Below are 16,511 nucleotides of genomic sequence, written 5' to 3'. Positions count from 1 at the left end.
CAAATCGTTTGTAGAATTTTAATCATAACATAACAGTATCATGGATAACATCCCACAAGTTGGGCAACCTTCCTCTCCACCGTTTTTATAGCTTTTAGAAGGAATCCAACCAAATGTTCCTGATATTCCTTTTTTTAATATAGGACAGCTATATGCCAATTTCACTCATGAGCAGTTGAGCACTCATCTTCAATTTATGATAGGAATTTGCTATTTTTTGACATACCATGTTTCTTTTAGGGATTTTGACGTATACTTCACATTTCAGTTCTTGAGATGTGCAGAAATTATATATCCCTGATGTAAACCAAAACTTCCTCATATGGAGGAATTGGGCGTACAATAGGCTTCAAAGAATTTAGGATTAACCTTTTGGACACGAGATTCAAGCTAGAATTTAAATACAAGGCAAATTCCTTTCAAGCCGAAAAATACAACAGATGCTATGGGAAACTCCGAAACATCACATGAATAATGCTTCGAGTAAATACTCAGGCTGTTTTTTCCTATGCTGTCAAAAACAGTTCAGTCACTATGGTCTTTTACTTTGCAGCGTCTGCAGATCAACCTAGCTGAAGATGCCAACTACGACATATTACATATCTTACCAAGTTCTACTGTTGTTACATCTCTTACTAAGCGCTAATCTTGTCATCCCTTAGAACAGTGTAGTAGAGCCTGTAGAGTGTAGAGGTATCTACATAGTGATAAGAGGTTACAACAAAAAAAAAGTTCTGATGAACCACTAAAAAGTTGATTCAGAGTCATATACATACTCACATTTCCATAGATATCTGTTCGCTTGCATGATGACTTCAAACTGAGGATAAGAGGAGTGTGAGATACAGCCACATCTGAGAGCTGAAAATCTGGGACACCTCTCTCTTTGAGTGCAAATACTCTACAATGATCCTGGCTGATCTTTGTGAAGAATTTCATGTCAAATTCCCAGAGCAATGGGAAAGCTGTCACATGGATGAATAGAGTAGAATTGCACAAAATGTCATTGCTCTTCAAGAATAGCACGCCCAAGATTAGTAGCAAGAGCAAGCCGGACAGTACTCAAGGCTTGGGATGGCAAGTCTGCTTCAACATAATCAGGGCGCAGCCTTGCCATGGATAACTCTTGCAGCTTATTCAACAGTAGATTGGTCTGTGAGACATCAAGAAGAGGACCTTCCCGCCATGCAAGCAGCTTTAACTGCCGAAAAAAGGGCATTAAATTTTATGCTGATGCACAAAAGCAATAACACATACGCACACACACACACACACACACACACACACACACACACACAAACACACCCCCCCCCCCGGGGCCGCACGCACAAAGCTTGCTATAAGAGCAACACTGCAACTTCAAATACAACGAGATGCAGATCAGATTTCCTCGACAAGAGCAAATAGTAACCCAAAGCATTTTGACATCTAAAAGAACCTTGTAGAAACATTGGATCTTTTGCTGAGATACAAATAGCAAGTACCACTCCAAGAGTACAGACATATTAAACTTTTGCCCATATATTTTCTCGCAATAGTCAATACTAGATATCATGCTTCATTGAGAAGCTGTCTTACCGAGTCATAGAGAAGATGTAACCAGAACCGCTGAGGCGTAGATGGATTCTTCATGAGCTGCAAGATAGCAACAAAATTTTGTCAATTCCAAAGGGTGGGGATTATTAAGCATAATGAGGAGATCAGACAATAAAGACAGATCAGACCCATCAATACTAAGACAAGCACATAAATTGATAGGGATAACCTCTACTAAACACCAGATGGTGATTTGAAGATAGAAACCTATTTATTTCTTTTAAGGATGAATGTTAATCTATTACTTTTAGAAATTAAGGGCATCTAGTCCATAAGACCTCAAAAAACTTGCTCTCGATGAACAGGTATCACCAGCATCAAGCAGCCAAAAAGTGGTAATCAAGCAACAGATAAAAGCCGAGCAAATGTCAGGGCATATCATGGATAAGGAAATAGGCCAGATGTAAAGCACTTGAGAAGCTATAAACAATCTATACCGAAATGAGAGATTCCACAGCTTGTCGAGCAGCATCAGTAGCTTTCCCATCACCAACTTGCTGCAGTGATTTTTTGAAATCTCTGTACCTGATTGAATCAAAGGGAATATATAGAGTAAAAAATTAGAACATGCAGATTATATGAGAACACATAAAAGTATTCCTGAAGTAAATACAAGGAACTAAGTTCGTGGCAATATGTAGGGTACATACTTGTGGAGAAACTCTAGACCCCCAGCAGTTCTTGTATCAGAACCTAATAATTCAATCAAGCCTTCCCATTGCTACTAAAAAGGAAAAACAAAGAAGTTAACCATATGAGTAATTATTGTATGGCGAGCAATCACGTGGCCATCTCAATAAATTATTTGACCAAAATAAAGTTTCATTACCTTGAAGCTCTCTTCAGGTATTGATTTCCCAACAAAATCAAACAACTGCTGAGAAATCTTGTTGAGACGAATTTCATCTTGAGCTTGTTGAAGCCAGAAGATCCCAGAACCCTTTCGACCATGCTTCCAGTGATGTACGCCAGCAATCTGACACAAGACAATATTACTGTTTAGCCTAGAATCATGTAAGGATCATCTCTGCTGGATCTCCCATTATATTAGAATGAAAATAATATGACGCAAGCAACTGATCTCCAGGCTTCCACAGTTCTAATCACAAATCTACTTAATCGGCATCACAACATAGCTAATCAATGGTATACCTTCATGATGTTTGAACTGACAGTCTCTAGTTCATACAAACGACAGATCTCCAGATTCTGTTCAACAATACTTTCAAAAGTCAGCCATGAGTCAAGCAGGATGCAGTTTCATTGAATATTCAACATGGAACTCACCTTGAGCAATCCTTGCTTGAAGTGAACAGGTTGCCTGTACAGTAATATCTCAAGCATGCCCAATCCCGGCCTGCATGATGTCAAGTATACTGGAGCAATCTGAGAGCAAGTCAAATGAAATTAGAATGGCAAAGCCCCATCAGATATAAACACACATGCACTTAACAAAAGCATATATAACCTTCGCAAAGGTAAATATCTTGAGCCAAAATGTAAACACCAAGGCTCATTGTTAATTTCACCTTTATTTAACTTAGCTGAAGTCATTAAAACTAATTAGCCTTCATATGAACTCTAAAGTTACCTAAACCTACCCGAACTTGCCTATAATTTTAAGTTGTAAATTAAACAAAGGTAGCTGTTCTCTGAGCATACCTAAAGTTATAAGCCCTTATCTTATTTTACCTCAAAATTATTTATTAAGGTGAAGATGACAAGAGCTAAGCCTTTTGCTGCTCAATAATGCATCGTCGATCAGCCACATATGGGGGGATTGCACTTGTGTCAAGAAAAAATTAACATTTAATTGTTCATCAACAAAACATCTACCCACCTGCCAAGTTAATTGATGAGAGGCAAGAACTTGAGCATAGACAAGTCGATGGAGCTCCTCAATACTAACTCCTCCTAGATTCTGGCGCACTTCATGCAAAAGTATTTCTGACTGATCATTTCCAGCAGTTAACAACTCTATGGCATGGGTCACCATCCTACCATAAAGCAAAACATTCATCACTGCGTAAAATTTGGAAGAAAGAATCATGCTCTTCAACTTAATATTACCCCTTTCTTGAATTCGAAACTAACAAGAAGGGGAACAAAACAGATGCAATTCAAGGAGAATTAGCCACATAAGAAGTCAATTGCAATTCTCCTTCTTTACTTCACAATTTGATGGTTGTCTTCACTTTAAAAATAAATAAAACTGAAACAAAAAAGAACAAAGAAATAGCTCTTTGACACTCACCATGGGCCAAAAGCTCTAGAGCATTCTGCTAACACAACCTGAGTTTAAGAGAAGGAGAAAACACAACTCAAAAGGACAGAAAAGATAAGAGCTGAAGCACTTAATTACTCTGATCCAATATATAAGTTAAATTACATTATCTCTATGGATCCAAAGTGTATTTAGGATCATAGAGCTTTTCATAATCAAATGTCATTTGACAATGCCAATGAAATGCTGTGACTGAATTCTTAACATATATAGAAGTAGCTAAAGTAACTCAGTTTGGACAAGAAATTGTTTTAAAAAAGGATATCATAATAATAATAAAAAAAAGAACTCAAATATTTGACTATTTTGAAAATAAGATAGATAAAGAAATTCTCATATCAAATTCAAAGTGCCATGCTATTATTACTTAATATTAATATTTCATATGGTGAAGGCATAGTCTTCTTTTTCTCTCAAATAAAAAACTCATTATACATGATAACATCAGGTGCATCACCTCAGTATTTTCTCCAAGAATTCCAGCCAGAAGTCCCATCAAGCTATGAGGATGAGATACAGGCTTCAACTGAATGCATTTCTGTGCTAGGTTGTACATACTTTCTAACCCCTGATTCAAAACCAATTTAACTGCATGTCACCTCAATAAATTGCCAAATCTTTTCCAGTTGAGCAAAACAATATATATATTTGCATAACATTGACACTAACCACGGTGAATGGCCTGATGTATAGAAAGTGAGCTATGTAAAGTTCAACCCAATGACAAGTTGCAGCAGATATATGCTCAGTGTTTCCCAGCATAATCTGTAGAATTTTTCTCAAACCATCCCTGGTTTGCTGATGACCACACTCAACCCAGAAAGCACTACACTCCAGTTTAGTAACTCGGCCACGCCATGTCTCCCAACCCTATGTGTTCATACAAAATCGTACAATGAACTAAGTTTTATACTTGACAAACAAAAAAGTAGCTATAAATGGACCACACATACTTTATAGCATAATGTACCTTGATGAAATCAGTCTTGTTTTTGTAACATTCCCCCAATCTTCCAGCATGCAATTCAGGGCGTAGACGAGGCATTTTCGAGATAAGAACAACTACTGCTTCGACAAGCCCATTTTCTGTCTGTTGAAATACAAAAAAGACGTAAAAAAAATATAAGCTGTGAGCTCATTAGTTGATCAGAAAAAAGAAGAAGAAAGTGATTCATACTTAAAACTCACGAGTCATGAGTCATTGAGCAGTTATTATTCCATTTACCTTTCATAGAGGGATGGCATGAGGAAGTTATAAGTGCATGTACTTATGCACTAATAAAAAGGGCAGCTACCAGGAGACATCAAACACTTAGAGGACAGCCAGGGCCTAATTGGCAATTACTTGTTAGTTGAGGACACTGTATTAATTGATTAGGCCAGCTTATGCGTTCTTGCTTAGGTAAAAATCTACCACGGCTAAACTTAGCTTAACATTGAACATCCACCTAGTTGAAGGCACAATGTGAGGAAGGGAAAATAATAGGCCTTATATATTTTATCTGTTGCTGCAACAGAGAGTTTGCAATAAAGGTCCTTCAATATATTGAGAATGTTCATCATCGAAGAAAAGGGGGTCAGAATTACAAAGTGCCTAGACTGGATGGTTAACAATGTATGTCTCAGATTCCCCTGCTATTTAAGTAATAAGCTTGCTGAACTGCCATAAAAACTTGAACGCATTTTAATTTTTTCAATCAAGGAAAATGCACAATGCTGGTTTGTTTCAAAACTCCATGTAATGCCTCCGTGTTGTAGTCAAATTTTGCTCTGCTGCTTGCCATTCCATCAAATAATTACTTTCCAGTCCCTTCAGGAGGTTTACTAAAGCATGACATACTAGTAACACAATTCCTTCAGTGGTTTGACATTCTTTGTCTTAGAGAGTGTGGCTTCAAGTTTATAAAGAGAAGTTTAAGCAAAAAAGAGATAGAACATAATTAAACAAAAGAAAACATTACTATGAGAAAAAGTTGCTCAGCGCAACACTAGTATTGTTTTCAAAAGAAGAAAAAAAACAAAGGATTTGATAACGGGGTAAACAATTACTCCTAAATAAGGTTACAAGGACATCAAGCTTAATAATACAGAAACAAGTGAGCACAACTGAAGCAGCAAAAGAAAATATTCATAAGCTCAGTGGAACCAGAAATAAGAGCAGATAACTTCCTCACCTCACGTCTTCCAAGCTGTTCAAGTTGATAAGACCCATGTAGACGCAGCAGTTTGACCTGCAAGCAGCAATTAAAGAGCTTTAAATCAGGCCATGCTCATCAAAGGCATACAAGCTGCTTCGCCCCATTTACATACCACAATATCTAACCAGCCAAGTGCTAGCGCTGACGACAAACACTCCCAGTACTTCGGATCATCCTCAATTGCCTGCATAAATGCATGAAAAAAAAATCAGATACACTATTTGCCAAACTCCGAGGTAGTTTAATCATCTAACTTTGCCTCTACAATAGTGGCACTCATGCAAAATCAAAGAACTCGGTAACGCCAAGTTGAAAGTTGGTCACCTCAAATATTTGATTCTATTTCGTATTAGAAAGGCGTCAAGGAGGAACACGTAAGCATAGGAGAATTACCTGTAAGTGCATGAGATGATGCTGCAAATCCACAAGTTTTGAATACACCGTAGATTCAGTTTCTGAGAATAGGTTATCATAGTCCTGATAGAACAAAACAGATAACAGGACACCAGAGTTCAGACAGCGTACTAATTGCCAGTACTAGTACAATTCAAAAACTTTAAATAAGAATGCTAAATGAGGATCTTTACAGCTAGCCAATCAACTAGACGTTCGGGAAGCCAAGCTTGAGACTGTTTGTCTGCGTAGAAAAGTTCTAGTAGCTCCCATGCAGCCTTTAAAGTGGTTCGCTCCTCATCTACCTAAACGATCAAGGGTATAAGAGAACACAAATTTATTAAGAAGAGGACATTACTGAAGAGTGAAGACGAAACAATTATATGCAGATCAAAATAGAATCTTATTCTTTGATTACTTCCACCAGCATGTCAGCACATAAAAATAAAAAAATAAAAAATAAAAAATAAAAAAATGCACATAATTACCATTAGAAGTTCTCCCGGATCCTCAAAAGTCAAACTAGCTGTTGACTTTGTTGTACCAAGAAGTGAGTTTATCTCTTTACTGTACTCCATGACATACTCCCACCTGACGATCTCTAAAATTGTGAATGACAACTTCAAAAACCAGAATGCATGCAACTCACTCAGTGTAACAAGAGAAGGATATTCATAAACATAACAGAACTTAACACTAATTAACAAACCAGAAGCAAATTAAAGAGAAACTGCACACAGTAGAGTCCCAAAATAGCCAATTAGAACCTATCATACTGCAAGAATTCCTTGAACGAGAAGCAAAATATAAGTAGAACAAATTGATGCACCAAACAAAGGGTGTCTTCAAGGACCAAATGTCAGGTTGATGGTTTAGAAAATTATATAGTGGATATATATGCTCACAGAAAGATGTAAAATCATTATGAGTCTTGGGGTTTTTAGTCATGGCTACAAGTGAAGGTGAAAGAACTCTAAAGTAACCTACTTGAAATAAAGATTTTGGATATTGTTCCACGTTCTAAAAGTCGATGGTTTAGAAAATTATATAGTGGATATTCATGCTTAGAGAAAGATGTAAAATCATAATGAGTTTTGGGGTTTTAAGTCATGGCTACAAGTGAAGGTGAAAGAACACTAAAGTAACCTACTTGAAATAAAGATTTTGGATATTGTTCCACGTTCTAGAAGTGATTAAAGTTTGTTCAAAATACTTGGATCCCTAGTGTCCAGCAGTCCTGCTTAATGTGGATAACATCAAATTATTTCTTGTTAGTTATGAGCAAGCTCTGACTTTGAAACCCTCCAACTACCTTTAATTTTCAATTACCACCAATAGACTCACATTTGAAAGGATTAGCCGGTAAAAACACAGAGTTTCTGTTAGCTGATTCACCATTCCTCATCCCCTTCTCCAATCATCCTTTAAGTGCACATCACATATCCAAGTTAGACGGACCTAGATAAACATTTTCGCATATCAGGAAAAGAAACAAAACGCGGAAGCAAAAGCAAAAGATTTGAACTGAACTCAAATCTCCCAAACGTGCCCAATTCATCATTGAATCTCCGCTACTAGCATCAATCAGTGGTCAATGGATTATAAAGTAATCTAGCTTTGTATCTGATTTTCTCTTCAGCAATGCAGTATTAAGTACATGTGACAAAAAACCACTAACACACCAAAAACACAAATTTATCCAAATATGTAAATCATATCATCAATTCAATTTGGATAATCGGCTAAACGGAAACCCAAATATTTTAACCAGACAATTCCAATATCCAACATCACCACTAGAAAAGGCTAAACTTCATAAAATATTCAACTCAAATTCAAAGAAATTGAATTCATCAGCATTACTTAACACTCAAAACATTCCATAATCCAGTAACGAAATCGAAACACGGAACAAAAACCAACTAAAGTTCAACTAAATCACACACAAACAACGCAAACAACCACACTTCAACATACCAGTCAGCATTTGACAAAGCTCCAGAAGGAACCTTCGAGAACGCGAATGTCGAATTCTTACGATTCTGAAACATCGCAAACGGAGCAACGGAGCCATAAACGATCTTCCTCCAACGCGCATTATCATCAATTCCGCCATTTTCGGATGCGAGCTTCACCTCAACTACACTTCCTCCAGAAGATTCATCGCCTTCGTTTGGTTGTTCTGTGCTGATTGAAGGGTGAGAGAGGAGAGAGAGTCGGAGAGAGTTTCCGCGAGACCAGCTAATGGCAATGCGAGAAATTGGGGAGGAGAGAGAGTGGTGAAGAGGGTAAACTACTGGTTGTTGTTGTGAGGAAGTTGGAGTGAGTGGGAGGAGAGAGAATTGTTCGTCGGAATGTGGTGCCGGTGCCGGCATATTCGCCGGAAAATGGTTTTGGGATGTGAGAGGTTTAGTTAGGGTTTTGAATTTGGGGGGGTTTTTTTAGAAGTGACGACTACCCGAGTGTGCTTTTCGTTCTGTAATTTGACTCGCACAAGTGCTGTGTGGACCTTTTATCCTATTTTTAAACTTTTTTTTTTTAGTGTTAGACTGTTACTCTGTTAGTGATTTGGTGCAAATTAGTAGGTGCACATATGATATCCGTATGTTGAGTAAGGTCCCCACGATGTCAAGCGTTAACTTATGAATATAAAAATCAATATTAATGAACATATATACTAATAAAGATGTACATATGTTTATTTGACTTGTTATTCATGTTATTTATGTATATGTGTTTATTTGACTTGTTATTCATGTTCATTTGGCTTGTTAGCCATGTTCATGTATGCACCTTCCTCACCATACGAATGTGTGCACCATTTACAAATTGGTGATTTAGTATTGATATTTGGAAAAATTAACTCTAGTTAGTTAAAATTTTGTCTTAAATTGGAGTAGGGTATTTCTGTAACTTTAATTTGTGAGGTTCATATCGTTTATCTCTCTATGTAGCTAACAAAAAATTTAACAAATTAGGATTTTCGTTTTTGAGGGGCTTGCGTGTAGGTTTTTTTCCTTTTTTTAATTTTCGAGGTGGATACAAGGAGGATATTACCTTTTCAAGGAGATACGAGTAGGGTTTCTATCAATATTGATTAATGTGAGACTTTTTCATTTTTGAGGGGATATGAATAGAGTTTCTATCTGTATTTGCTAGATATGGGATGAATGAAAGTAGAAAAATTATCAATTAGAATGGGTTAACTTAGTTCCTATTAGATTATGGTTAAGGTTAAATATAATAGACAACACTACTTGTCCTCCAATAAGGGACAATTCTAGTTTTACAAATCCATAGTTTTGTTCCTCAAATAGTACTCCTGATTATTCCAACATATTTCTCCTAACTTTTTTGATGTAAAAGAGCAACTAAGTAGAAACATGTAGACATGAAAATTCAACCCCAAGTTCTACTTACCACATCTTTCTCAAAGTGAACCATTGGAAGAATATTATTATAAAGAATTTGATCCCACTTAAATACTGATAAATCGGTTTTTAGTTGCATGTAGGTAGGTATTAGGTCTCATTCTAATGAAGTTTTTAGTGCATCTTAGATCTGATTGCATACTTTGAGCATTCTACTCGCCTTATTTTCGCGACTTAATTATTTCCTTTTCTAGTTTATGTAAGCGATATTAGGTTTTATTAAAACATACTTTTGAGCAGTTTTTCATTATTAAAAAATTGAGTATTACTTTTCAGAGAGCTTTTTGAGATTAAACTCCATTATTGAACCTTGAATTCTACAAGTTTGATCCATTCAAGTAAAGACTAAGTTTTCCTAATTTCCTCTCTTCCTTTATTATTATGTCTTTTTCTCAATTGCTTTATTATTTCAATTATGAGTGAGTAGTTCTATAATCTAGGGTTAAGTTGAACCCTAGCAATGATTAATTCATGAATCCTTTTCATAATCCCAATTGGATGTGATTAATTGTCCTTGCTTGATTGAATTGTGCTTATACTCATTATCATACTAGGGATAGCTGATTTTGAATTGATTCCTTGTGTCTTTTTTTCATTGAGAATTGAATCTAGATAGATTTGTTGATTCAATCAAGAGTATGAATATCTCTATGGTAATAAGTAGATAGGATTACTAGGAATTTGTTTGTGATGCCATGTTTAATTAATGTCTCTTTCTTGCATGATTCCATGGAAATAGGTATGATTGCTTGTTTAGAGTAGCCATAGGTACTCAATAGAGGTCTTTGATATTTATAAGGTGCATTACTCCTTTTGGATCATTGATTATGTTTATTGGCATAAGAAATATTCATGTATTATTTGTGCTAGTGAGGATACTTAATTCTAGGTGCTTTTATGGATTGATTTTACCTCGTGTGTTTTTATTAGCTGTCATAGTTAGCGTTATTATTAGTTCAACATCTACTTCACCGTTTTTTATCACTTGTTTAGTTGATTTGAGTCGAGATTTCTAGTGTTTGATACAGTTTGTCTCTGTGGATTCGACCTTGACTTGTCCTACTACATAGTTAGGAGGTTAGTTAGGAAATTATTTTTGTTAGGTGCGCGACACGCATATCAAATTTTGACCAGCTTGACCTGTGATTAAGTTCCAAAAGGTATCATCTTTGAGCTTTCATATCATATTTCTCTGTTTTCAATTAGAAACTCGTTGATGAAAGAACATTTGCATTTTTCTCTTTATGCCAACCAGAGAACTTAGGAATGTTGCTTCCAATAAGATTCCTCATAATGTAGCAGACCAAGAATTTTACGGAGTATCTATACAAATATATTAAAAAAACGTTCTTAAATAAGTCTACACAGCAAGTGACACTATCCTTTTAGTTGTTTTGTTCTATGTCATCAACATACATTAAAAATCAGAAACATGTTCCATATAAAATTCAATCACATGACCTCAAGTTTTGACACAGTAAAGTTCTAACCAATGAAATATACGACATTAGATGCTACTCTTTTGACATGAAAATTTAAGGACCTAACCTAATAACTAATTTCCTCCTATATGGAGTTGTGTTGCACTAAAACCACCCTTGCTTAGTTTATATAATGCTTTCCTCTTTTTTGTAAAATCTTTGAAAATTGGTCCAAACTTGTCATTACTCCAACCTTCATGTTTAACTGATACACGGATTGATGCACAATTGCAAGGCTACAATGTAATTTAAATGTTTTCTGATATACAATATACACACTGTACTGATAGACAAGCTACAAAAATTTTGTTGGCAAATGGCAAACCTACAAAATCCCCTTATTGATCATATATATAGAGTAATTATTACTGCATTTGTATGGCCATATCATCGAAAATAAATACAAAGATTAATAGACGTGTAATGTGTACCATGTCTAGCTTTTTCTACTTTCAGAAAATCAATATTGAGTAGTAGGAGTACTTGAAGACTGCAGGCATTCCCTCACAATCTCTTGAATCTTCCTCTTCATTATCTTATCCTTGACCCCATCAAGCATATTTCCATAGAACATCTCTAAACGCCTTAGCTCTTTACGGTCTGCTGCCTCTAACATAGTCTTCCATGCTTCTGAAACATCGAAAGAATCAGACTCGAGCAATGAGGCTGGAATCTCTCTTTCTTCAAAAGGCCGTCCAAAAAGTGAGCCATGAAGAATGGTTACATAGCGCTCCATCACTGAAAGTTTTGACTGCAAACGTTTCATCTCTTCCAATGTCGGAGACACCTTTTCATCCACCTCTGTCACCTCGGCTTTTTTTTCAGGCTTCTTTGACTCCGTGTCCGGAGAATTCAGCCCGTCTTTGAAATCTTCTGATAGTGGGGGCCATAAAACCATTGACGGAGAATAAGAATCACTACCCTTCCCGTCACCAAGAACTCCACTCCTTCCTCGTCCCCAAGACCAAAGCTTATAACCATCATCTGCAACAAGGACAGTGTGGGCTGCCCCACATGCAATTCCTACAGGTTCAGGAAATTTTGGCCCCTGTGGCCTATTACATAAGATTTGCAATGGCAAGATTGCATCTCCGTGATCAATTCCTGAAAAACTCACATCTGGGCAAAGTCCTAGACCTTTTTCCATTCCCCATGACCACACTTCCCCAGCAGATGAAACTACACTTGTATGAAATAATCCACAATCTACAGAAACAAAATACGCATTTTCTGGTAATTCTCTAGCAGGTTCAGGGAGTGAGACACTCTGGGTGGTACCTATTACACAAAGAATGTTGAAAAATTGATTTCATTAAATTAACATACGTCTGAAATACTTCTATAATAAAGACATAAACTTGAGAATAATTTTGGATCACAAATAAATTGCCAACAATACCATGTCCGAGCTGACCATTTTCTCCAAGGCCAAATGTCCAACAGACACTTTCTAACGTATCACTTGGGCGCTTCTTAAGACTAAGCACAACAGTATGAAAAGCTCCACATGCCACCTCATAAGCTCTCCAAGCAGATCCCTCGCTGAACTGCGCAACAGCTTGAGGATGTAATCTACTCTCTGTATCTCCCAACCCCAGTTGACCATGCATATTGTTCCCCCAAGTGTAACACACAAGGTCATCACCAACGTGCTTTTCACCAGCACTAACTAAAGCAACAATATGCTCGTTTCCACATGCTACCTTAACAACTGTGTGACCATAAAAATCAAACATGGGGACTGGGGTCGGAACACTTCCAAGTGAGAATGCATCATCTTCAGGACTGCTTTGTTGTGGGATGTTTCCCCACATCCAGAGTGCCCCAAGGTTATCAATTGCTACTGACATCATTCCACCCGCTTCAATTGCACAAACCTGTAATCGTGAAACGATGCAGAAGTTTATATCAAAATCTATTATTCTTTATTGCCTCTGCAAAAAGAAATAGATTTTTTGCCCTTACCTTCAACGGATGTTTACTCTTACCCTTTGAGTCATCACCGAGAGATCGGGGAGAATCTAACTGAAGTAACTTATCTAATTGACGGGGAACTGATACATTATCTCCATCAAATCCAAGTTGGCTATCTATCAATTGTCAAATTGTCAGTTAAATAGCTAACAATGATTGAGATATAAAAAAGCAATTGAGCTGAGAATAATACAGGTATTGTAGCCCCAGCACCACACTGATCCATCATCTGCAATCAATTTAGAACCAAAATTAAAGATGATCATTTTGATCGACAACTTAGTAATAGCTCCAGCTTGAAGCATACAAAAATCAAACTGAATACTCCATAACTTTGGACCCATGTTTAAGGCATACTGCGAAGCTAAACAATCATTTATGCATAAAATTTTATCCAATTGAGAAAAATGTTATGTCCAGCAAAATTGAGGTGGTACTTAGGATAATAGGTTTCGTCTTGCTAGAAAAATGTTATGTCCAACAAAATTGAGGTGGTATGGCCAGATATTTAATTAATTTATAAAATGAACAAAAAAAGGAATAATTTTGCTCACCTGCAGGCGGGCATTGAAGCTGGTCAGCAAGGTCCTAGTGGTAGTAAGTTCACAAGCCAATTTCTTATCCCCTCTTAGATAATGTTCCGTTCAACTTAATTTGACTTGTTTTATAAACTTCAAGTATAAGTTAATTAAGTTCGGATAAGTTTAGATAACATTTCATTCAACTTTTTTGACATATTTGATACAGTTATAAGTTTAAATATGTTAAGAAAATTTACAGTAAGTTGCAATTAGGTATGAAAAACAGTTCCAATTAATTCAGAAGCACTGATTATAAAACTGAAAATCAGTTGAATAGGACAGGCCCTTAGGTTCCACAACTTCTACTCCTGTAGGTAGATTATGAAGCAACTACTTGAACTCTTAATAGAGGAAACAAGCAATAAGAGACTAGAACTTCGACAATATTACATGATTGAACAATCTCAAACTTTAACTTAAGCCGAACATGAGAAGCAATATTAGACTAACAACAATTCAAGACCAATCAGACATTAGTCTTGCTGACTAGTTCACAACTCAACTAAACCTTGTAGATAACTTGATTATATCACCACATACTAAAGCAATCACAACAAGCCAAGTCTCCCATGACTAAACAAAACGTCTTGGGTGGACCGGATTCACAGTAACTTATTGTGCACCCAAACTGACTTTATCACACAAAAATGACTATATTTGGAAAAAAAATGTCTATGTCATACGAATAGTTAACTATAAAGTATAAAAACTGACTATATAAAAGGTGACTATATCATATAAAAACTGACTATATCAAACAAAAACGGATTATATCAAAAGATCTTCGGTGCACAATAAGTATTGTGAACCGGGACCATTCAAGTTCTTTTTTGATGACTAAAACTCCTACACCAACCAAAAGAATACTAAAATACCAACACATACCAACTTCAAACCTCAAGTTAAACAAAACTAGACTACCAAAATCTTTCTTTGTTTTGTCACAAAACTTTTATGATACATATAACCCCATTAACGGGCACCAACACCCGGCACGCCGGCCTCAAAACTCAAGCCCCACCTCCAAACACCTATTCAATCAAGCTACCTGAACTTAAATTCACAAGAAACATGATATACCCAGTACAGAAAATACTCTAAATCAAGAATTACACTTCATAAACAATCATAAAAACTATAAACAAGAGTGTAAACAATAAAAACATAATAGAATTACATTACCAGCAAGGGCAAGACTGTGATAAGCACCAGCAGCAATACCCACAAAATTGAGGGGCTTTTCATTGAGGGACCCATCATTATCCAATTTTATGGGCACCGGAAAACTCTCATCGGATTCAGAACCATTTCCAAGTCGTCCAAATGTGCCTCGTCCCCATGAAAATACCTTCCCAACCTCTGTCCCAATTTATTTGGGTCACCATTTTTATAGCATATTATACCCATTAATATTAGAAGTAAGTCCATAATTGTATTGAAAAAATTGATGGGAAAATTGAGGTTACCGGAAAGAGCGAGAGTGTGAGCTTCGCCTGCGGTAACGGCTATGATCTTGTGTGCTGGGTTGCGGATTGGTACTTCAGGAGTCTCCATGACACAGCACAGTATGACTATGAAGCAAGAAGAGATGACAACTTAAATTTGGCTTATGAGTTATGATGAGCATAAAGACTTTAAGACTTTAGAGAGTAGCTTTGTGGTTATATAAAGCTTATCATAAGATAAACTAGTCTTTTATGCAGGCGGTGTGTCGATTGTTTAAGTCTATTCTTAATAAATTTTATCAGAGTGTAATTATAAAAGTGTGATTTATAATTATTGTTATACAAACCTTTGTAATTAAAAAAGTTTTAGAAATTGAGATAAACATTTAGAGGTAAAGTTTTGAAGTCAAATTAAATTTGTAATTTTTGTTATAGAGTAACTATTTTTTTTCATTATGTCAAGTTTTTTGTGTTAATGCTTATTTAGTTTATTATTGGAAAATTTGACCCATTTTTAAATTAGGATATGATATAATTGTACAAAATCTGAATGTCCAATTAAACATATATATTTAGCTAAGGATAAAAAAGACATTTCATTGGGGGGACACCGTAGCTCCGTCTTGGCTTATATAATAGAGATAAGATAATCAAGGGTGGTAACGAGTCTAGCAAGCTCGCGAGTTGTTTAACTTTGAATCCACAATATGCTTAAGGATAAGTAGGCCTCATTATTTTGGACGGAGAGAAACTGAACTGAAATTAAGTGAACTGAATTAAAAATAAGTCCAAATTTCAAAAATAATAGTGTCTTACTCAAATTCAAATGCACGTAATGTATGTTTGAAATTTTAAAAAATGTACAACAATCCCTTCAAAAAAAAAAAAGATGTACAACAATTATACTCTGTCAACGTCAAATTGTAAAATATATTTTTAAAAATAAAGAGCATTTAAGGTATTTTAAGAGGACTCCAAACTCCTATAGAGTTGCATTATATAATAGAAATGTTAAGAGATTAAAGAGGAATTGTTAGGCTACTAGCATGCTGGATACACCAGCTTAGAGGCCGAGTATAAAGCTATCTCCTGTGCAATATCTCGAAATTTGAGGTGGTACTCCAGTGA

The 16,511-nt window shown here is 36.0% G+C and overlaps 2 protein-coding genes across 9 annotated transcripts; both read right to left on the bottom strand.

The window, feature by feature from the left end:
* Nucleotides 1–384: 384 nt before the first annotated feature.
* On the bottom strand, nt 385–9,033 carry LOC104885418 (nuclear pore complex protein NUP85). Of its 8 annotated transcripts, none has more exons than XR_008968188.1 (19): nt 8,449–9,025; nt 6,960–7,062; nt 6,666–6,776; nt 6,472–6,555; nt 6,191–6,262; nt 6,055–6,111; nt 4,851–4,970; nt 4,550–4,750; nt 4,338–4,448; nt 3,851–3,888; nt 3,437–3,593; nt 2,884–2,982; nt 2,749–2,805; nt 2,426–2,572; nt 2,247–2,317; nt 2,034–2,121; nt 1,579–1,635; nt 777–1,201; nt 385–697 (listed from the first exon to the last, which is right to left on the bottom strand). XR_008968188.1 is itself a non-coding variant. In XM_048639754.1 (19 exons), the coding sequence occupies exons 2-19, from the start codon at nt 7,867–7,869 to the stop codon at nt 1,004–1,006; spliced, it is 1,854 nt and encodes a 617-aa protein (XP_048495711.1). In that variant the 5' UTR covers nt 7,870–7,929; nt 8,449–8,584; the 3' UTR covers nt 385–1,003. The 8 variants fall into 8 exon arrangements, 5 of the variants coding, with proteins under 5 accessions (XP_048495711.1, XP_010668417.2, XP_010668426.2 ...); XR_788903.4 differs by having other exon boundaries at nt 781–1,201; XM_048639754.1 differs by adding an exon at nt 7,816–7,929 and having other exon boundaries at nt 385–1,201; nt 6,960–7,091; nt 8,449–8,584.
* A 2,594-nt stretch (nt 9,034–11,627) lies between these two features.
* On the bottom strand, nt 11,628–15,583 carry LOC104885440 (ultraviolet-B receptor UVR8). Its single transcript, XM_010670132.4, has 6 exons — nt 15,405–15,583; nt 15,121–15,297; nt 13,551–13,586; nt 13,349–13,473; nt 12,783–13,260; nt 11,628–12,661 (listed from the first exon to the last, which is right to left on the bottom strand). The coding sequence occupies exons 1-6, from the start codon at nt 15,490–15,492 to the stop codon at nt 11,844–11,846; spliced, it is 1,722 nt and encodes a 573-aa protein (XP_010668434.1). The 5' UTR covers nt 15,493–15,583; the 3' UTR covers nt 11,628–11,843.
* Between the last annotated feature and the right edge of the window lie 928 nt (nt 15,584–16,511).

Source organism: Beta vulgaris, chromosome 2, assembly GCF_026745355.1.
Source record: "Beta vulgaris subsp. vulgaris cultivar EL10 chromosome 2, EL10.2, whole genome shotgun sequence".
Classification (NCBI taxonomy): Eukaryota; Viridiplantae; Streptophyta; class Magnoliopsida; order Caryophyllales; family Amaranthaceae; genus Beta; species Beta vulgaris.
The sequence above is the reverse complement of the archived record's forward strand: the minus strand, read 5'-3'. Positions and strand labels throughout refer to the sequence as shown.